Raw genomic sequence first — 21770 nt, 5'->3', positions numbered from 1 at the left:
AAGGTCTGGTTTACTGTTCCTTCCTCACCACCTTCTTGAGTTGGGCTGTGCCACGAAAGACTATTTATATAGCTCTGTTTCTTGTTTGCAATCATTTAAAATAGAATACCACTATGATTTTTTCAGCACCTGCTATTAATCTGATTTTACTGATGATCCAAGCACAGGAACTTAAGGGAGAAGTCTTGAGCTCAAGGAGCACGTCTGACATAGGCTACAATCATGTCAAACTTTCTGCTTCAGGTTTTCATGTTCTAAACAGCATTAACAATTTATAGGTGCAAGCCTACCTCCAGCATTAGGGTTACTGATATTCATTCTATGCTTTGAAAATAAATGTTTTTCTGTATATATGCATAAATCATCTCTTGAGGTATCCTTGAAAGTTATGTAAGAATGAACTGCATAAATTGTAAAATCACTGTAATTTTATACGCTTTCTTTCAGGTATCTTCTTGGAGTATGGAATTTGTATGGAAACGAAGGTGGTTCCTTCAGCTGGGCTATATATTGACACTGAATTTGGTTTATGCCAATCTAGACTATCAAAAAGAAACTCCTCCAAGCCTGGGTCAGATTGACCATCAGTGCTGGGAGGTGTCGTCCCATGGGCTGGTGGAAATGAAGAAACTCAAGGTAGCAGATACGGTCATTGCTCTCTGGGACTTCATGATGTTCCTAAAGGAATCCCCTAAGCCCAAGCACAATGAACTCTTCAATGATTTAGCCCAGGACTTTTGGGATATGTATGTAGACTGTGTGCTCTCAAGATCCCATGGAATGGGCAGAAGACAATTAATGTCTGCCAAATACTCTTCCACATATTCACATAGAACGTTAGAAGGTAATACAGGATATGGTGTTACTCTGTGATGCACTGACGTTAAACTGAACCACTGTTCCATCCTCGTCCTTGATTGTTTAGGCAAATCAACACAGTCATTTCCAGTTTTCTGTCTCTACTTGTCAAAAGCACTTGCATCTTTCAGTGGAACCTCCTTTCACAATATATGAGTCAAAAGTAGTTAGGGTACGACATTTCTGCATTTAAGAAAGTAAAAAATGTCGGGTATGCAAGTGGGAGTGTGTGGAAATGGATGCTGCATTCTCTGTTTATCACTGTGTGCATACAAATGACATTACAACACTAAAAGTTTCCTGATATTTGGATTTCTGTCTGAACTTTGGGCTATCAACCCTCTGTGAGAAGGGAAGCTTAAATCCCTGACTGCTTGAACCCTGTCTTCCCATTAAAATTATTGACACACAATGTGATCTCATGGTCACTGTGAATCATCAAACAGTGACAAATTCTGGTCCTCATGGTCTGGGATGAATCTGAACTGAGATCATATTGGTGATTGGCTTTACATCTTATTAACCAGCCCCAGATCTGTGTGCTTCCTTCCTTCTCAGCAACAGACTTTTTTCTGATATACCCAGTCAGGTGTTTCCAGACCGAAAGTGGAGATAATTTAATCCTAGCATTCCTAACCATATTGCTTGGAAAATAACTACCTTTCTTCATAATCTTGCAGGGTCTGCTTTCACCAACCCATTCTAGGCCAAAAGAGGAGAAAATGAAGATACCTCAGCAAGGCAACATCAAAATGAAGAGGCACAAAAGCACAGCATATACTGCAGATGCTTAGACAAATCCATTGGCATTGTTCAACCTTTTTTTTTTCTTTTCTTTGTATAAAGTACTTAATCACTGCTAAAATGATAAGTACGTGAGCTCCCACATTGCCACTTTTGCTTTCCTATCTTGTGATCTACCCAAGTTGTCTTTTTCCCACTGCATGTGTGAATGTTTTTGTGTTTTGAGTCAACACCTTAGTTCTCTCAGGTAAGCTTGTAAGGCTGAACCAGTGTCGTATTTTTGTAGAGGCTCATCTTTTCCAATAATTCTCTTTTTAAAAGTCAATTTTGATGGAAACCCAATATATTTTTATACATTAAGCAGTGGAGAAAATGTCAACAAACATATTTTATATAGTGTCTGGCACATACTACCAACTTCACTTTTAAGTGAAGTGCAAAAGTGCTTGATGCAAAAAAGTGTGTCATCAAGCTCAAGGGAAGGATTATGCTCATTGTAACGTCCTGTGCAGTCTAAACTTTGTATTTTATCACTGCTTAGTCTAGGCTGTGGATTAATTAAAGTATTTTTCTATGCAGCAAGGTCTGAATAGTAGTAATTTTCTTGTCAGCATGTTGTTTGCAAATCCACTACTACATTACATTAAGAACAGTACTTAGGCTGCTTTTTATTTACACATTTATACAGGTAAATAAAGTGACACAATCCATCCCGGTCATAGCAGGCAACATCGCAGTTGAGAAGAGACCCATGCATCAAGTGGTTTAAAAGAGGGAGAGATTGGCTTGAGTACTGCTCCCATTGTAAGAAACCATCCCGCATGGGTAAACTAATTCAGGGAGATTAACCATCTAGTTAATCCATTTCTCCTGAGCACAGAAAGCCTAAGAACAAATGGAAACACTCAGAGATGCTGACTGTTCTCTGCTTTGCTCCTTAGGCAATGCAGCTTGCTCGGTCCCTGTTGGGTTCTAGCCTTTTATGAGATCCCAACTGGGTTTATAGGTTTCCTGGTTTGTAGGAAACAGTACTTATGCAGTATCAGCACATAAACCTTCATAAGTAACAAGAAATCCATCCCACATAATGCCTAGCTCATATATAGTTTGTAAAATACCCAACAATTTTCATCAGTTTGTAAATGTTCATTTACGTAAATACAATATTGAACTGCATCTTGTAAAATATTTCTCCTACAGTATTCTGGAGAGGGTACAAAAATAGTGAGAAATTACTCTTACCCATGAATATCACCATAAGTCCCTGATACAAAAAATACGTTAAAGACACCTTTTCTTTTGAGGAACTAGAGAGAGTCATTTCACACCCAAACCCAGCAGTTTCAGGAATTGATACATCATGATGAACAGCTATTTGAGAGTCATCGTCTAATCTGTTCCAGCAATATGCAGTTTATAAAGCTGTGTATTGTATTGGATTTGCAACAGATCAAGTGTTTTAACTGTTATAAACCAGATAAATAAATTCCCCTTGTTCACACCTACAAATATTATTCATCACCTACAGAACTGTAAAACCATAATAACGTTTTAAAGGTAATGTTTCCTATATTAGTGATCTTTTAATTGAATGCCAGAGCAAAGTATCCTATGCAGTTTTAAAGCTCCATCTTTCCTCAGACTGTCTTTATTTTGATTGTATTGGAGGCAAAAGTGCTTAGCATTTACCATAACTGGCATCAGAATGTTTGAACAATCTATTGCTACGGTCACTCTGTAGTGTCTGCCAAAGGGGCAGGTGATTGCGAACAACAGCACCATAAGCAGCAGCAAAACAAATTCCAGGCAGATACACCTGTTTTGTCTATGACAGAGTCATGGAAAGCCAGCTGCCTATTCCTGGCATCTCTACAAGAGATGTAACAGTGATGTCACTGTTATCTTTCTTGTTGGTAGGCAAGAAATACGCATACAGGCTTGTCTAAGAAAACATATCTAAACTTAGTTTAAGCATCATTTCATATGGGTGTTTTGTTTTATTTCATTATTTTCTTTGGGTTCTCCTTTTTATAGAATTTAAGTAGGCAATTTTTAAACAAAAATATCTGCCTTCACTTTTAATGCCAGGACTGCTATATCTTGCTACAGGGACGAACACATTTTTAGGAAACGCTTATACACCCCACTCCACCCGATCCCTCTTTCAAGAAGTAAAAAAGGGAGTCAGAAACTAAGTTCTACCTGTTGAGCTCAAATTTATTCTCATTTTTCAAAGTGAAAGCTTGTACTTTTCTCAAAACGTTGCTCACAGGCAAAAATGACAGACTAGTGCCAGAGCTTGTATGTCACAGAACCCCTTGCAATGTCACAGCAATTTCTGTCATAGCACTGGACAGCAACTGCTTTCAGCCTCAGGCTTTGCCCAAGCAAGGAAAGGAGACAATAGCTTAGAAACAGAGTCATCTACAAAAAGGTCCGCTGCTCGCAAGTTTGTGTCGGTATTCTAGAGGTGCTAGGGCAGAAGAGGATGAGTTCTTCTTGGAGACAGTAAGCGCAATAACCCAAGAAATAATTAGAATAGTAAGATCAGTTAAAGAGCTGTAAGAAACTCATGAGGAGCAGGACATTTCACCATGTCTGTCCAACAGGCTTGGAGAAACTGTTGGCAACGACAAGCTTCTTAGTGAGTCTTCAGATAAAAACTGAGAGAAGTCAGAAGTCCCAATGATAAAGGCAACGATTCAAGAAACAAAATGGACGTGGACAAAACCCATGTGGGTACGACATGCAGGAAAATGAAGAATCGAACATGTTTATGTGAAGGTTCAGCACCCTGCTGAAAGGAAGACATACTCCAACTGCAATGTGTGGAATGTGTCAACAAGAGATGGAAATCTAAACAGTGAACCTACTGATAGTGGATCAGGGTAACCTGGCACTAGCACACAAAATAATTAGACTCAACATAGCTTTGTACCATACTGTACGGGGTACTTTATTAATAAATCATCCCCATGTTCGTATGAGTTAAGACAAAATCTAATTTTACTCTCAAGATGTTCTAAGCAATTAATCAAAGCATTACAAACAGATTTTATTGTGTATCTGAAGTATACATACAGTTAACTATTAAAAGCACTGTTCAGAACACTATCTATTCTATGGGTACTGAATCTTTCTTGACTGGGTCTAATGTTTTAACTCTTTTGATCTTTTTTAAGGCTCCTTGACAAGCAGAGGGCTTTCTAAGAGCAAGGTCTGTAACAGCCAGTGGCCCTCCAATTAACTGAGGAGGTGTACTTTCCACAGTTACTAAGCGACCAGGTCCAATCTGAAAAACAAAATAAATGCATTGCTTGACATTCATGTTAGCATTTAAAATGAGATGAGAGTTAAATCGTGAACTGGCTTTCACAAATATTATTCAGCTGGTGGAGCTGCTTGCTGAGGTTTCTGAGGTCCACTCAAACTATCCTTTATACTATATTCACAAATTGTTCCCATCAATACAAAGGAAAGGACAGAGTGGTTTTTCAGCAGGTACCTTTATGTACCCTGCTCTTCTGCCTTCATGTCTGATCTTACGAATAGAGAAAAAGAAAATCAAGCCTTTATTACAATATTATTAGTTTGTTGTGCAATGTTATTTGAATTTGTATGTATCAGCCACAGTTTTTGTCCTCAGAATTTCACTATACATTAGTGAAATAACGTGAAATATAGTGAAATTAGTACAGAATTTCACTATACAAAGACAAAAAAGGAAACAGACTGTTTCCCTCAGAATGCAGGTCTTTGAAAAAAAATCCCTCTATCTTCTAACCATAACCTAGTAAACCAAATAATGCAACTCTTTGAGTGAATGTGGCTCACACGTTTGTTTACTTGACTTTGGTTTGCAACAACCATCTTAGCTTAATTTTCACCTCTCCTTACTAAAGATATTTGGCAGAGAGGAGAGAAGAAGATAGTCCCATGAAAAAAAATTGCCAGCCATATCTGTCATTTGTAATTCTTCTAAGCAATGTACCCAAGAAATTTTATCTGATGTTGCTGATGTGTTTGTTTTCTTAACACATTTATTCTGCAAAATGGACTAACCTTTTCCTTGTTTCTGTCTACAGTTGTTGAAATACTGACTATAGAACCATGAAGATATTTTCTTGTCAAATCCTCTCCCTCCAAAGAAATTAAAATCATGGCTTGAGGTCCAAGTCTTTAAAATAAAATCTATTAATGTATTTCTCTCTACTAACAATTAGCAGAATACTCATGTTTATATCTGAATTTTTCAGATACTTTCTGCAAAATATTGCTCATTAACAGTCTTACTGATATACGCACATAACTAGTTTTTCTAGTTCCCTGCATCTTGCATTCACAGTTGTGTCCCTCCATATCTTTCAGAACTTTAGGGCAAAGATAATTTGATAAAAATCCTACTCCAGCACTCTGAAACTATCCCTTGCTTCCTATTAAGCTCGTTTCTTCATCACATCAAACGTGAACTGCCTCTTTTCTTTTTCAGGATGCAGCCACCTTAGTTGTCATTACTCATTTATGCCAGAGAGACCATGACAATAGAATCTCTTGCCTTTGTGCAAGTGTGAAAGCAGCACCTCATGGTTTTAGTTCCTCATTTATCCTTACATGTAAGAGTAAATTATAAGCAATCAAGAAGCTATCCCTCCCACTAAATCCTCCTTAGCCGTGATGGTTACACAGAACTCACCCAGCTAGCTCAAATGCAGTTACTGACTGGCATGGAGATTCTCTCATGTCTTACCTCAGCTTGTCAAAATTCAACATCTAAATATACTGTTACACCCAAATAAGATCTTAACAATGGCTTGTATTTTCTCACACTTCAATTAACTGATACAAATGAGAAAAAAAAAATCTTTTCTGCAGATGCAATGACTGGCTTATCTGCAGACAGTCAGGAACACATCTACTGACAAAGGACACCTCTACTGATGTATTAGAGATCACACAGATTTACCCAACGAGAAAGGAAGGAGGTCTTGACCTCAGCAAGGTTTTCACAAAAGGCTGTCCCACAAGAGGTACATGTCAAGTAGCACAGGGACTATCTTGCCCACACTTTTTATGAGTAATTTGCAGATCAGAATCTCATTCTGGTCAACTACCTGTTGTCTGAGGGTATGTCAGAAGGGGAAGCGGTGCTTTGCAGGAGATACGGATTCTTTCTTACGTACTTGGAGCTTGTCAACAAAAACATTATTAAAGAAAGAGCAAGCAACAGCACATACACAGCCAGAAAAAAATCCAAACCATTCATTTGGATTGTGTTCATTTCATTACACATTAATGAAAATAAAACAGTATCATTGGGGATTACTTACTGTCGTACCGAGGCCTTTGATATCAGTAGAATGGACTGCTTCGTTTTGAGTCTTTGATTTAGATCTGGAAGCCTCTATTGATTTTTCCTGAAGCCTTTTTGCTTTCTAAAGATAGTTAGAAAAAAGGTAAAATTGTTTTCACCAGAATGAATTGTACCATTTGCACTTGTTAGAAAATATACAAACAAAATGACAAATGAGGTGATAATTCCTATGACCTTTAATTGTAAGTACCCTCCCTCTCGTTTGTGACTCTCCGGGGACCTGAAAACAGAATAAATGGAAATGGCTTCACAAGGGTGAGAAGGGAAAAAATCACTTGCTATGACCTGCGGGCTGCGTTCTTTCCAATGAAGCCGTATGTGCTGTTAGCCTTCATCACCACTAGAGCACACTGTTGCCTCATGTTCAGCTTGTCACTCCATCCACAGTACACATCTACACAGCCAGTCACTCCCCAGGCTGCACTGACGCATGAGAACCTTAATACATCCCAGACGCATGAATTCACAGTTTCCCGAACTTCGTGAGCTTTCGGTCGGCCCGTCCCTTCAGCTTCTCAAGGTCCCTCTGAATAGCAACGCTACCTCCCAGCATATGGATTGCTTCCTCCAGCTCAGTGCCATGCGTGAACGTGATGAGGAAGCACACCGAGCCAATATCCAAGTAATTGATGAAAATGTTAAATAGTATTAACCCTATAATTAACTCTGAGGTATATCACTTAAAACTGACTGCTAACTAAACGTCAGTCACTGACCACTGTCCTTTGAGTCTGTCAGTCCAGCCAGTTTCTCATCCAACTGGTAGTCCACCTGTATGTAGTCCAGTTCATATCTCCCCATTTTGGCTAAAAGGACGCTATACAAGACTGTGCTGAAAGCCTTGCTAAAGCCAAGGGAAACAACATCCCTCTTCCTCCTTCTCCAGAGCAAATAATTTTATCACAAAAGGCAACCACATTGGCACGGTAAATCCATGACAGACATCACCAATCACCTTCTTGTCCCTAATGTACCTAAAACAGCTTCCCAGGGACTTAGCTAAAACTAACCAGCCTGTAGTTCTCCAAATCCTTCTTCTGGCCCTTTTCCATTTCTAATTCTAGCATAGATCTTTACCACAGGCCAGGGACATGCTCGCACATGAAGAAAATTGTTCTCTTTTGCATCTCCTTTGAGAAATGAAGAAAAATTAAATTCAGCTGCCAATGCATTTCTTTTAAGTCTGATTTCATTCATTCTCCAATGTAGTCTGATTGCTTAACCAACTAGGACTCTAGTATTTTTTATGTTCTTTTGGAAAAGTGCAAATACTGCTAAAAGAAACTCCTTTCATCATACAATATTCCCCATCTTGAAAGATGTTTGTTGTACTAAAAATAGCAAATGAAGTATTAGAAAAAATAAAGAAAAGTAAGAATGATCAGACTTTTAGTCATACACACACCCCCCTCTGCTCCAATTGCAAGTGCATAAACAACGTTGATCCCCAATTAGTGACTGTCATCAGAAGAGCAGAAGAATCAAAGATTGCACAGCTTTGCCAATACATCTGGTTCATTCTTCTAGGTCTGTGTGTGAATACAAAATTTACTGTAACTTCTACTTGAATACCTCATGATTAATTATGAAATATTTTTGGAACTTTGCAATTATAACTACTCTGTGAATGTAAATTTTGCTCCATCACTCAGACTTCTTACCTTCAATGCCTCATAGTTTGATGTCCGAGTCAAGAAATTTTCCCAAGATTTATTTACTATTTCTCTCTGCTTATGGATAGCTTGGATCTGTAATATAAATGAGATTTACAAGATGCAACAATCCTCTTCTCACGAGCTCTTCTGAATTCTTTGCTTGGGCTGTTTGAATAGTATGTTCAGCTATGCCCCTTTGGATACCTTAGCTCATCCTTCTCACCTGAGATTGGATGATGATGTTGTAGTAATGTACTTGTCCTTTAAAAACCTCACTTATGTGCTGCCTTTGAAAAAAAAAGGCTTACCTTTTCTGTGCAAACTAATTTTTCCCTCTTCCAACATAGATGTCGGAAAAGCCCCAGCTCTTTCAGGAATGCTTTCTGTATATTCTCATTCTCAAATGCTGAATAACAGAGATGGAATCAGTTCTGATGACAAAAGTGCAGGCATCATCATGCATGACAATCCCTCAAAAACACTAGCATGAGATTTTAGAGAAGTGGACCAACAGATCTTACTTCTCAGAAAGGAGGAGAGGATGAGACAGTAGATAAGTAAAAATGCCAAATGCTTGCCTTATAACGAAAGCTGGAAAATGTCTATACCTGCTCACTCTCAGCACACTGGAAAGCACAAAGCCTTACTTTCTGAAGTAATGAAGCTCTGTGAATATTCAGCCAAGAGAGCTTATAACAGAGGCTTCATTTTAAGAAACAGATGTAGTTGTAATACGTAAATTGTTATCTGCTACAGATGAACACGGGTGCAACTCTACAGTAACATAATGATCATTTCTCATTACACGGTTGCTGATGCATCACTGATGATACTGCTTCATTTTTTCATGTTACTCTCTAAATACTGGCAAAATTATACAAATTGGGAGAACTGAGGTTAACCTTTAATTCAAAGTTAAAATTTTACTGCTGAAACAGATTAAAATATCTTCAAGCAGTGTGCACATACAGGATTCTCAACATTATATAATAAGAAAATCTTCATGGGCTTTACTTGTTTAAATACTCCTTGTCTTACTTTTGTATATGCTTTTTCCTCTTCTTGGATTTCTTGGTTGTGTTGACTTTCAAGCACTTCAGTCTGCAGAGCAGCAACCATTCTTCCAGTATCTTCTAATACCCCTGAAATAACTTTCAGGGCTTCCTCATCCGATGTAACAGGCCTGAATTCTTCTTTTAGTTCTGCACATAGTTCACTCCAAACTTCTCCAACCTGTGTGTGAAACACATACCACACCATCTGATAATTATCTCTTTTTTTCAGTTCCAATTATTTAAAATATAATAGAGCAACAATCTCTCTCTCTTACCCTCAGTAAATTTGCGGATGACACCAAGCTGGGAGGCTGTGTCGATCTGCTCGAGGGTAGGGAGGCCCTTCAGAGGGATTTGAACAGACTGGATCGTTGGGCTGAGGCCAATGGCATGAGCTTTAATAAGGCCAAGTGCAGAGTCCTTCACTTGGGGCATAAAAACCCCAAGCATCGCTATAGGCTCGAAGAGTGGCTGGAGAGCTGCCTGGCGGAGAAGGACCTGGGGGTGTTGGTTGACTACCGGCTTGATATGAGCCAGCAGTGTGCCCAGGTGGCCAAAAAGGCCAATGGGATACTGGTGTGTATCAAGAATAGTGTGACCAGCAGGAACAGGGAAGTGATCCTGCCCCTGTACTCGGCACTGGTGAGGCCGCACCTGGAATATTGTGTCCAGTTTTGGGCCCCTCGCTTTAAGAGAGATATTGAGCTCCTGGAGCGAGTCCAAAGAAGGGCGACTAAACTGGTCAAGGGGCTAGAAAATAAAACTTATGAGGAGCGGCTGAGGGAGTTGGGGCTGTTTAGCCTGGAGAAGAGGAGGCTGAGGGGAGACCTGATTGCAGCTTACAAATACTTGAGAAGGGATGGTGGGGAGGTAGGGGAAGGGCTCTTTACATTAGTGATGGGTGATAGAACAAGAGGAAATGGGTATAAGCTTAGTCAGGGGAGATTCAGGTTGGATGTTAGGAAGTATTTCTTCTCTGAAAGGGTTGTCAGCCACTGGAATAGGCTGCCCAGGGAGGTGGTTGAGTCCCCATCCCTGGATGTGTTTAAGAAAAGGGTGGATGATCTACTTAGGGATATGGTTTAATGGGGATTAGGGACGGTTGGACTGGATGATCTCTAAGGTCTTTTCCAACCTAGAAATCTACGAATCTATGAATCTCTCCTTACTGTTGTTCCACTTCCCAGAATTTTTATGCAAGGTTAGACTTCAGTAATGCTATGCCAAATTCATTCACGATTATCCTCCTTAAGCCTTCCCAAGCCCAAGCTTTACTCTACAGAGGAGTAACAGGAATGCTGATTAACTACAGAAACTCAGAAGAAATACAGATAGCTACAAGATACCAAATCACAAGAGTGAAGTGTTGTGTCCTACTGGCTGCTTCTTAAAATCTCAAGTTGCGCACATTATCAGAGGAAACCGCAACATGAGACATAAATGGAAGCTGGAAATATCAACCAAGGATCAAGTCTTGCTAGTTCCTGAACACTTCAAGCTCTCACAGACTTTGTTCCTACGCAGAAAATTGGCATAAACTGAAGCGTTTTTTGAGCAGTATGGCTCCCACAAAGCTTGTTATCCTGTTCTTGCTTCCTATAGGCACATCATTTTTAACTTTTGACACTATGAGTGGATACTGCATGTGTGGACAAAAGTGGGAAAGCACAGAAAAACCTTTATCAGAATGTGTATTTAATGTAATTTTTAATAGCAAACCGCCCCTCTCTAAACGGACCTTACTGCACAAAGAGGCAGTCCTACTCTCCAGCCCTTCCCCAGTTTCTTACTCCTATCCTGGCACATTCCTATTTCAGGAGCCGGCAAACAGTTGAAACTATTTTTTTTTCTGAGTTATTTTTAACTAGTATTGGTTTCTAGTCTTATTTTCTATGCAGTCACAAACATTTGCAGCAGCACAAAGGAAGGGCCTGGGGAGTGCTGCAATGGTGGAGGTGGGATTGTCTCTTTTGATGGTAAAAACTGGCTTACACTCTGTGAAACTATAGGTGACTTGCACCACAGGTGACAGCTTTTGAAGGTTGATTTGTTTCTTGTACCTTGAGATCTACTTGTGATTTTTGCAAACACAGATACGGTAGTAATATTTTCTTCCACAATACTCACTTTAAAGTCAATATAACGCCGTATGACAGCAAGTGTGACAAAATCCTTAGCAGATAAGCCGGGTAAATTTTCAAAACCTAAAGAATATTAATCATGTCAGTATTAACAGCATGATGAATTTATCTTAAAGTATAAACATTCTAAAAAAGACACCATCTTATTTGTCACATAATCACATGCAAAATCTTCATCACACATACAGTCAGTCAGTCAGTCACTCTTCTAATCCTGAGCAGGCTCTGGGTGATAAAATCCCAGTTTTCTCTGTAACACATTCACTCTATACTAACTCTTTACTTATGAGTGGCTCCAGTGACCTTCCGATCACTTGGAAAGCCAGGATAGTACTGCATTTGCTACACTTTCGTGGTAAGGGTTTGATCTTCCATTAAAGCAGACAAGCAGTTGAGCCCACAGGTCAATAGTTTCTAAAGAAGCAATTCAGCACAAATAAGAGTTTGCTTTAGGTGTGAAGCAGCCAACAGGAATCATATTACAGAGTGTCCAGTACTTTGTTTCAAAGCTTTGTAGTGAGGGTCTCCACCATTTCATAGACATGAGCCTTGAGTATAATGCCTTGAGCATCATGACTCCATCTTTCAAAAATAAGTTTACAATATCCAAATGCAAGGTCCTACATCTGGGTCGTGGCAATCCCAGGCACAAATACAGACTGGGCGGAGAATGGATCGAGAGCAGCCCTGAGGAGAAGGACTTGGGAGTACTGGTGGACGAGAAGCTCAATATGAGCCGGCAATGTGCTCTTGCGGCCCAGAAGGCCAACCGCGTCCTGGGCTGCATCAAGAGGAGCGTGGCCAGCAGGTCGAGGGAGGTGATTCTTCCCCTCTACTCTGCCCTTGTGAGACCTCACCTGGAGTACTGCGTCCAGTTCTGGAGCCCCCAACATAAGAAGGACAGGGACCAGTTAGAGAGGGTCCAGAGGAGGGCCACGAAGATGATAAGAGGGCTGGAGCACCTTTCCTATGAGGACAGGCTGAAAGAGTTGGGGCTGTTCAGCCTGGAGAAAAGGAGGCTCCGGGGTGACCTTATAGCGGTCTTCCAGTACCTCAAGGGGGCCTACAGGAAAGATGGGGAGAGGCTGTTCAGGAGGGCCTGTTGTGATAGGACAAGGGGTAATGGTTTTAAAATAGAGGGAGGTAGATTCAGGTTGGATATTAGGAAAAAATTTTTTACCATGAGAGTTGTAGAACACTGGAACAGGTTGCCCAGAGAGGTGGTGGATGCTCCATCCCTGGAGACGTTTAAGGCCAGGTTGGACGAGGCCCTGAGCAACCTGATCTAGTTGGAGATATCCCTGTTCCTTGCAGGGGGGTTGGACTAGATGACCTTTGAAGGTCCCTTCCAGTCCTAACGATTCTATGATTCTATGATTCTATGATATGTGTAAAAGAATAAGATAGAGAAGTATGGTTGCTGAGACTATGCCTCATTTTTTGCATGCTGCATGTTAATTAGACTTGATTTTTTAAAAAAACGTATCTCTATATAGTCTATCAAATCTCATTCTAGACTGCTTCATACCATCTGTGTGGTAATGGGGAACGTAGCATCTATCTATTAGGGTACAATTACATCATGTTTTGAAGTTAAGAAATACCATAAATAAAGACCAGTTAACACTGTTCTTCTAGATCACCATGCTACAAGCTGTTAACGCAGCATGTAAGAGGAAGATGCTGACACTTTCGTGTCATTTCGGTACTTCACAGGAGACATTACAATCTATATAACTAACATGAAGTATGTGTGAATACAGGAGAATGCTGGAACAAAATCTCATGCATTTTTGCTTTAATAAAGAATTTAGCTGTGATCCAACATTTAACATAATTAACAAAAATTAGAAAGAACCTGGGTTACAACAGAGGAAGAAATACCTATAGTTTCTTAGAGAAACTAAGGATATTTTCAAACCAGTTGGTTCTCTCAGTTACCCAGGGAAACAGTTGAAGCAACTCAAAGCAATTACTGATCATCTTTGAACCTGTGGAGGATGGACGTGAGAAAACAAATATAATGCCTATTTTTAAAGGATAAGCCAGAGAATATTAGTTCAGTTCAGTTCCTAAAAATAGACTGAAGCAAATAATTAAACAAATAATGTTTATGCAGCTAAATGGTAACAGTGAAAACATTAATATCCAACATGAATTAGTAAAAACTAAGACCTAGCTTTTGTCTACAGCCAGATAATAAATTTTATGGATGTGGAAGAGTTTATCATGTAACTTAACTTCAGTTTACATTTTTAGACGGGGTGTAATGAGTATGCATATTCAGTGTGCAAACACAATAGAATTAGGAGGGACTGCAGTATTTTGAAGGAAAATATTAGAATGTAAATTAATCTTGCCAATCTGAAAAATTATCTAAACCCACAGAATTTAATTCAGTAAGGACAAACAAAAAACTTAAAATGTAGGAATAGACATCTGTACAAGTCCAGGATGGAAGATGACTGTATGAGATCCTAAGTCAAACGAGCAAGCAGCATCATGCCACTACGAATATAGCAATTGTTATATGAATGTTGGAATGTTTATTTACAAGATGAATAGAGGAACGCAGCTCTGTTTGGCTGTGAGGCTTCTGCTGGATTACTGTGTCCAGTTTTGGGACACTACAGATCAAGAAGAATGTGAACCAATTGGAAAGACTGAAGAAAAAGAAAAGAGAATAATTAGAGGTTATGCTAGAAAATGAGACCTGTGAGTTACGTCTGCAGAAAGTAGTATTTCTTAATCTAGGAAAATAAAATTAAATGTAAAAGTATGAAAATATCTGAAAGAGATACTATGTGTGGGAAAACAAATTTCAGAAAATTTCAAGCAAATTTTAGGTTTAGGTCTAGGAAAACTCTTCATAATGGTAGGAGCAGTTAAGTACTGGGGAATCGCCATCAATAGGGACTTTAAAGAACAGGAAAAGCAAGCATCTATTAGTAACAGAGTGTTGATGATGCATCTCAACGTTTCCTTTGACCTTTTTTTTTATAGTGACTTTATTGATTGCCAGTGAACAAGTTCAGTTTAAGGACAAATATGACAGTGACAAGGCAATTGACTTGACTTACCTAGCTTGTACAATAATGAATAAAGTTTTGCCCGTATGTTTTCTGAAATTTCCATGATGGCAAAGCTGGGACAGTTGGCAGGCATGGGGATGACCTCTTGCTGTTTCTGGAAGCTGCTAGCAATAGGTCTCTTCATGTCTAATAATTTCAAACCACAAAACAAAAGTAGAAGAATGTAGAGGCGGTATGTTCCCACAGCTATTAAACTTAAAGGATATGCTATCTGTGTAATGAAGTACGACGATCTTCAGCAGGCAGCTACACATATATTCTTTTCTGTGATGCCTCCTCCAAAAGAAGATGGTTCCATCTTACTTTGTGGACACTATGTAAATAATTTTGACAGCTTGGCCAGGAAATATTCATTAGCATGACTAAACATTTGCAAGACCATAGCACTCTCTTCACTTCTTTTTACAACATATAACAAAATGAAATGCCGTTTGTGGAAGAAATTAAATAGTTCAACTGTCCAGCATTAGAAAAGCTGTTCAGGATACTAGTCATGGTTCTGTTTGTTATCTGGGTCATTCCCCACTGATGTAGAAAATGCCATCTGGCAGCCCAACTCTAATAGAAATAGAGAGATGATATTTTGGGTTTGGTAAGAACTACAGTGTAAAGCTATAAATATTGTAATTTACTTTCATCAGGATTCAGACTGGAAAAGCAAATACTATCTTTGTTTTACTTTATTCAGTGGAACTGCTCACAGTTTCACATGCATCATAAAACTTACCAACAATCCTTCCATATCGATCACGTTTGACTCCTAGATCCAACTCCTCCTGTATCCACAACTGTATCAGAAGGTTAGCTGCTGTTTCATCTTTCTCCCCTCGCCAGGTACTGATGTGCAAAACGGTTTTAGGGTTGTCACAAAATTCAACCAAGATTCCAAGAATCATATTGCACAGGTTCTTTTGCTTTAACTTGGTGAAGGGAAAAGGAAAAAATGTTTTAAACTGTTCAAAACCCAGTGATGTCTGTCTTCAAAAAAACATAGAGAAATTGTGTAACATGTAATCAAGTGACTGCAAGCTTTTCATCACAGCTATTTACACAAAATTCGTGTATGAAGTGTAAACCTTTCAAGCTTCTGGAATCTTGCCGTGCAAAGTTCTATAAATCAAGGAACATGAGGGGAATGAGTGTAAGATCATGTAAGATGCCCACACCTGCGTGCAGAATTACACAATACGTTTTGCATACATGCCTCCAGACTCACATGCTGAAGAATGTACAGCTACCAAGATTTATTTTTGTGAGAAAAAGACTGGGAAGGTAGTGGCTGAGAAGTACCACAAAGCACCTGTTCTATTTTGTGGGCAGATCTTTTAGCAGCAGCTGAGAGTAGGAAAGGGTTTGCAGCAGGGGCATCAGAGGCTGGCACTACAGCTGGCGAGAATGAGGAGGGAAAGAAGCAATCAAAGAAGGTGCATGCTCATTTTGTGAGAGGTGAAACGCCAGTGCCAGCTCAATGTCCAAGACCCACCGAAGAAGCTATACATACAAAATACATGTACAAAATAACTTTAAACATTGAAACTTTTAAAGCCTTGAAGTGTATACTAACTCTCCTCTTACTAACTTCAATACAATTAAGAACTGTGGTGCTTTTCTAAAAAGAGATGTCATCCAAAATAAGAGCATAGTTTAGTTTTCTTTTTAAAAACCGTGTATTTTTCATAAATTTAAAAATCCCTCTGTCAAATACTTATTTTTAATAAAGACACATGGAAAACCCATCCATCATTTCTGAGCAGATACCCCGGTTTGTGATTTCCTTCCTATCTCAGGGAATTACATATGCTGGTCTTCTTGTTAGTATTATAATAGTCTTAGGAGATACTGTAACAAAAATAATGCAATTTTCCTTGTTGTTTTACCACTCTTTCATTCCGCTACAACAATGGTAAAAATACCTACTGCCAACAAATCCAGAAGGAGAAAAATGCCGTGTTTTTCAAGAAAATAATCCTCTGCTATGTAACATCCAATGACACAGGACCTTAAACAGAAATAGAAACATTTTTATGCTTTAGAACATTCTACAGGCATCTCATTTATTTTACTGAATTGCATAAATATATTTGGCATGCAATACGGTTCATACCTTCAGGGAGCAGAAAAATCATGTTTCACATGCCTCTTCATTTACAGTTTATAACTAAATATACCCGACTTGATTACTCTTTCTTCTCTTGCAGGCGGCACACCTTCCTTGTAGCAGCCCAAGAAATTTGGCAGGTTCACAATGAATTGGATTAGAATATGGATTTGAACTGAAACTAACTGAAGAGGCTAAAATTTATTAACATCATGTCCCTGATCTGGCTTATTGCAGGGCTATGTGAATATTTCTGCCAGCAGAATCAAGGGGGTCAGACAAGCAAGACTCTTTTTTTGCCAACAATGTTTGCTTCTCCCAGCTTAAAACGATCATAAAACCAGCATTCATGGTGCTATTGCTTCCCTCACTTACGGTCTTTAACACAGAAACTGAAGGAAACTCCAGCATCACTGAGCCTTTTCTCCCAGACAAACATATCACTCAGCTTTCAATGCATTTATCAACCTCTGCCTTAAAACAAATTAACTTTTGATTATCCTTGTACGTATTAACGTTCTCTGATAGCAATCTTTCAAAAATTTCTAGCCCACCTTCCTGTGCTTACACAGTTTTTAGCTAATATTGGTCTGTTCTTGCCTTCTGTTTACTTCTCTGAAGTTGTTTACAGGCTCTCACCACACACCTCTCTTAGGAAGTCTTAGGCAACTCTGCCTGTCAGGAGGTCACTCCTGTGGGGAGTTAGACTGCTGTGTAGGGAGTTAGGTTGTCATACTGAACCCCTATTTAGAAGAGAATACATGCAGAGTATTCAGTTTATTTTGTATCATTCTTAATTGGCCAAATTGTATGAAGGTTTTTTACACATTTTAAATAGAAGAAAGGCCTATATGTGCAGAGAAAGGCCATAGTACTGAAGACCTGAAACATAAGACCTGCCATTTTTGAAGAGTTACTGCTGCTAAAATACTTCTTTACTAACCACAAGCAGTCAAGTGCACTGAAGAGGAGACGATTGTGGCCTAATCCACTACATAACTTCTTTGGATCCATCTGAATCAATGGGATAAGTATATCCACTCCTTCATAGCTGAAGAGTTCCTGTCAAATGTTAATTAAAGCAATATGTTTCTTAAATATTTACTTAATAGATACATACAAGAAAATAGAAAGGAAACTGGAAAATGTAAATATTTATATTGTAATAAATTTGGTCTATTTGTTAGAGCAGGATATATTCCTTATGATATATGTAAGAAATTATTTTTTCAAGTTTTCCAATCTGTTAATCCCATTTGTTAGCATCTTTTCATAAATATTAATTTTAAAATTACGTAAATTAGCATTTAAATAGATGAGACAGTTGCTAGTGGATTTCTGCGTGATTTTGCATTTTAACTGTCAATGTCACAGAAAGCAGTTATTAGCCCTGACTTGTCAGCGATAAACTACAACTGACATCTGATTTTGAATTAAAAAAAATGCAGTATCATTTCAATGAAAATATATCATATTTTGACAGTTTCTGCACAGTATGAGGTAGAAAGGTACATACCTTTCTATGGAGATCATTTTCACAGAGAGCAGACAAAAGAAATAATATATCAGCTTGGATTTCCAGTAGAAGGGCATCTTCTTTCTCTTTGGATTTGTTTGCTGCATACTGTAGGATGTCTATAAATGAATATATTTTATACATGTCAATGTCCTACACACAAGCCAGAATTCTATTACAGCTGCTGAATTTTCTAAAAAATCAAATTTATGCTACGGGATTTTTAAAGGAATCTGGTTATGCTATTCAGTTTTATCTCCTGTGTTTTGTATCAGCTTACAGGAGTGCAGCACTCTGATGCTGTAGTTTCATGGACTTTACCCTTGAAGACAGACTTAATGACAGCAGCTCAAACTGACTTCTTCCTTGTTCAGTCTCTGTGCTGCTGCTTGTATTGAGTCAGTGCAATGAATTCAGGGAACTGACCAAATTAAGGAACTTTCAGAAGAAGGCAATGAACTTACTGATTTGCTCTACTGTACAGCCTCACAAACATTTGCACGGACTGGAAATGTGGGAGAGACATGCCCCAGTCCTGGAAGTGTTCAAGGCCAGGTTGGATGGGGCCTGAGCAACCTGGTCTAGAGGAAGATGTTCCTGCCTACGGCAGGGGGGTTGAAACTAGATGATCTTTACAGTCCCTTCCAACCCAAACCATTCTATGATTCTATGATATACCACCACTGCTTAGAAAATCAGCTTTGGAACCACTATGTGAAAGAGGACATTCAGACACAGAACTCCTCCAAAGTACGGAAAGTTACTTGAATCTGGTATGTAAGGTACAGTGTTAATTTTGCTTTCAGTAAAATCTGTAAGTTTCCACAGAGTTTTCACTGGAGTTCAACTTTCAACTGAGGATATAAAATATTTTATTTCTAGGCTTTCTATTAGAACATACTCTTTGAATTCCAAACGATCTTACCTATTTTGTTTCTTCCAGTATGACTCTTTTGGAGTACTGGAAACTTTTTATTATTTTAAGAAAAGAACTTAAAAACTGTGCACTGGAACCAAATGGAGAAGTAGGAATGTGTTACTGAACAAGAAAATGCTCTAAAGTTCAGGAGGAGTGGTTAAGCAGTTTTATTCTGCTTTTATTCTTCATAGTGTCATTCACATAAAAGTACCTTGTTATTAATTTTGTCTTACTCTAAAGAGAAGTTGTGGAGAGTGACACCATAATAGACTTAGGTAGAAGACGACTCACGGCTGGAGTTCCTAGGGGCTACCACAATGAAAATAAGATGTAACAAATTCAGTATAATAAAGAGAGAAAGGGCAGCTTTCACTCTGAAATTAAACACCTAGGCTTTTACAGCTGTCTGTTTTGCTTAATGCTTTCAATTCTGTGTATTAAAGTGTAAAAAAGTTCAAAATCAAATCAATTACATCTTGGATTAATTGTTTTACGTTCTTTAGTTTTTCAACAGTCAAAGAAGTAACACTAAAAACACAGCACATGAAAAAGCATGAACATTCTTGGTGTCAACAGCAAGGTACTCATTTAAGTACAGCAGTGCAAATTGTGCTTTACCCAGTAGCTGGCTAATTGCTCCCTGGTCACACAAATTAAGGTTCACAGCGTCATCATAAAGGGACACAACAGATCTCAGCACTCTCAGGCTGTAGCGCATTTGTGCAAGTTTGTTGCCACGACCACCTGTTCCATGGAAACTGTTACCTTGGCCAAAGAAAGGATCTGCAGAACAATCACAATGAACGTTTTTTTTGGCAGATAATGTATGTTCAGAATAATAATGTGCTCAGGAAAAAAAAAGGCTTATCAGTGAAAGCTAAAAACAAAGAAACGAAACCCCTTAATGTTAGAAAGTCGTCTTGTTTAAAACCATCTAGTAATAAGCTTTTCTGTGTAGGGCTATACTTTTTACACTCATAAGAAAGGTATGATTTTGGTGAACATTTAAAATGACTACTTTTTTTTTTTAACCTTACTAGGTTAATGAGCAGTCTCCAAAATTCAAAATATCTTCTCTAGCACGACATGTAATATCAACCTTTTGATCTTCACTAGACCCAAATGAAAAATGCTTCCTAGGAAAGCACAGCAATTTTATGATGAAAACTATTCATCCCCAGAAATCCAGTCCATGAAACTGGGTGCAGTTAGTTATCTTTTCGCTTAGCCTATACTCTTAGCTGATGGCCACAAGCCAGCTTTAGTCTGGAAGCTGTCTTACTGTATACAGCTCTAAGTCTGAGTTAACCTGTCCTGCCTCATGGCAGGAATTACTGGTTGAACTTGTTGCCACAATAAGTGTATCTGACTAGCTTAAAACATAGACAGTAGAGAGTCACACAACTGAAGGAATACCAATATAGTCATACACTGAGAATGCTGCACCAGCTTATCCTTCAGCAGAAAAAAAAAAATAATTATGGTTGCTTTTTTAAGAAAGATTAGTTTCCTAAGTGACCTATTGAAAAAGAATCATTCTGACTTCACAAGTTTTACACTTGTCCTTTCTGTCAAAGCAAGTAAGTTCAGTTGAGTTGTGTTTTCAGGTTACTGTGTATGAAAGCCATGAGCACCTACTGACCTTGGCCTATACACCATTCAAGAAACACAAGGAGAAGAGTATTTGCTTGGCAGGACAAATAATTATCTACTAACAAGGGAGCCACTGAAGCCAAAATAGCAATGGCATGAAGCTGTAATTCTTCATATTGGGCAGCAGACCAGTCATGAAATCCAGGCTTTTGATATGGTTTTACATAATAAAGCAAAGCTGGCATCACGTTATTTTCACTGAGAAGCTGCAGAGTCAAGACAAAGAGAAAGAAAGACAACTCACAGGTTTCACATGCAAATAAGAAAAACCTAAAGCAATGAGTCAAATTTATCTGTCTCACAATAAGAAAATTATTTTTTATTGAGAAAGTGTGTCATGAACGCTACAAGTACAGACAAACTTTTTATATTATGTAACATTCCCACAGACTGTGGTTTGTTAAACTTTATTATCTTCTTCACATGTATTTCAATAATGCTTTGCAGTCACTTGTCAGGTAATTTTCCTAGCATGGTCTGGGTTTGTAACTTTTCTAAACAAGGAACTTTACGCTGCTTTCAAACAGCAGGACTTGGCCTGAAGCTATGTAGATTCAGAGAAGCTGTTTTCAGTTTACTGGACTACACCAGATGGACAGCTAAATAATATTCCTGTGATTCTCTGATCTTTTACTTTTTTTTTTAGATTACTGTATCTTCTGTTTTGT

The 21770-nt window shown here is 38.6% G+C and overlaps 2 protein-coding genes across 2 annotated transcripts in view; one reads left to right on the top strand and one right to left on the bottom strand.

The window, feature by feature from the left end:
* The first annotated feature begins 450 nt into the window (after positions 1-450).
* FAM237B (family with sequence similarity 237 member B) lies at positions 451-1564 on the top strand. The gene is made up of 2 exons (XM_086615051.1): positions 451-844; positions 1539-1564. Exons 1-2 carry the CDS (start codon positions 463-465, stop codon positions 1562-1564), a joined length of 408 nt encoding a protein of 135 aa, XP_086471177.1. The 5' UTR covers positions 451-462.
* A 3153-nt stretch (positions 1565-4717) lies between these two features.
* Positions 4718-21770, bottom strand: part of CFAP69 (cilia and flagella associated protein 69) — a 31166-nt gene continuing 14113 nt past the window's right edge. The window contains exons 12-23 of the mRNA XM_086614630.1: positions 21092-21308; positions 20068-20232; positions 18531-18649; positions 17958-18076; positions 16834-16915; positions 15644-15836; positions 14905-15042; positions 11811-11887; positions 9667-9861; positions 8635-8721; positions 6930-7034; positions 4718-4894 (exon numbers count right to left, since the gene is read on the bottom strand). Coding sequence (XP_086470756.1) covers positions 4718-4894; positions 6930-7034; positions 8635-8721; positions 9667-9861; positions 11811-11887; positions 14905-15042; positions 15644-15836; positions 16834-16915; positions 17958-18076; positions 18531-18649; positions 20068-20232; positions 21092-21308 — 1674 coding nt within the window. The remainder of the gene's footprint in view (positions 4895-6929; positions 7035-8634; positions 8722-9666; positions 9862-11810; positions 11888-14904; positions 15043-15643; positions 15837-16833; positions 16916-17957; positions 18077-18530; positions 18650-20067; positions 20233-21091; positions 21309-21770) is intronic.

The sequence above is a fragment of the Tauraco erythrolophus genome, chromosome 7 (assembly GCF_009769465.1).
Source record: "Tauraco erythrolophus isolate bTauEry1 chromosome 7, bTauEry1.pri, whole genome shotgun sequence".
NCBI classification, from domain to species: domain Eukaryota; kingdom Metazoa; phylum Chordata; class Aves; order Musophagiformes; family Musophagidae; genus Tauraco; species Tauraco erythrolophus.
Note: the sequence above shows the minus strand (reverse complement) of the source record. Positions and strands in the feature narration are given on the sequence as shown.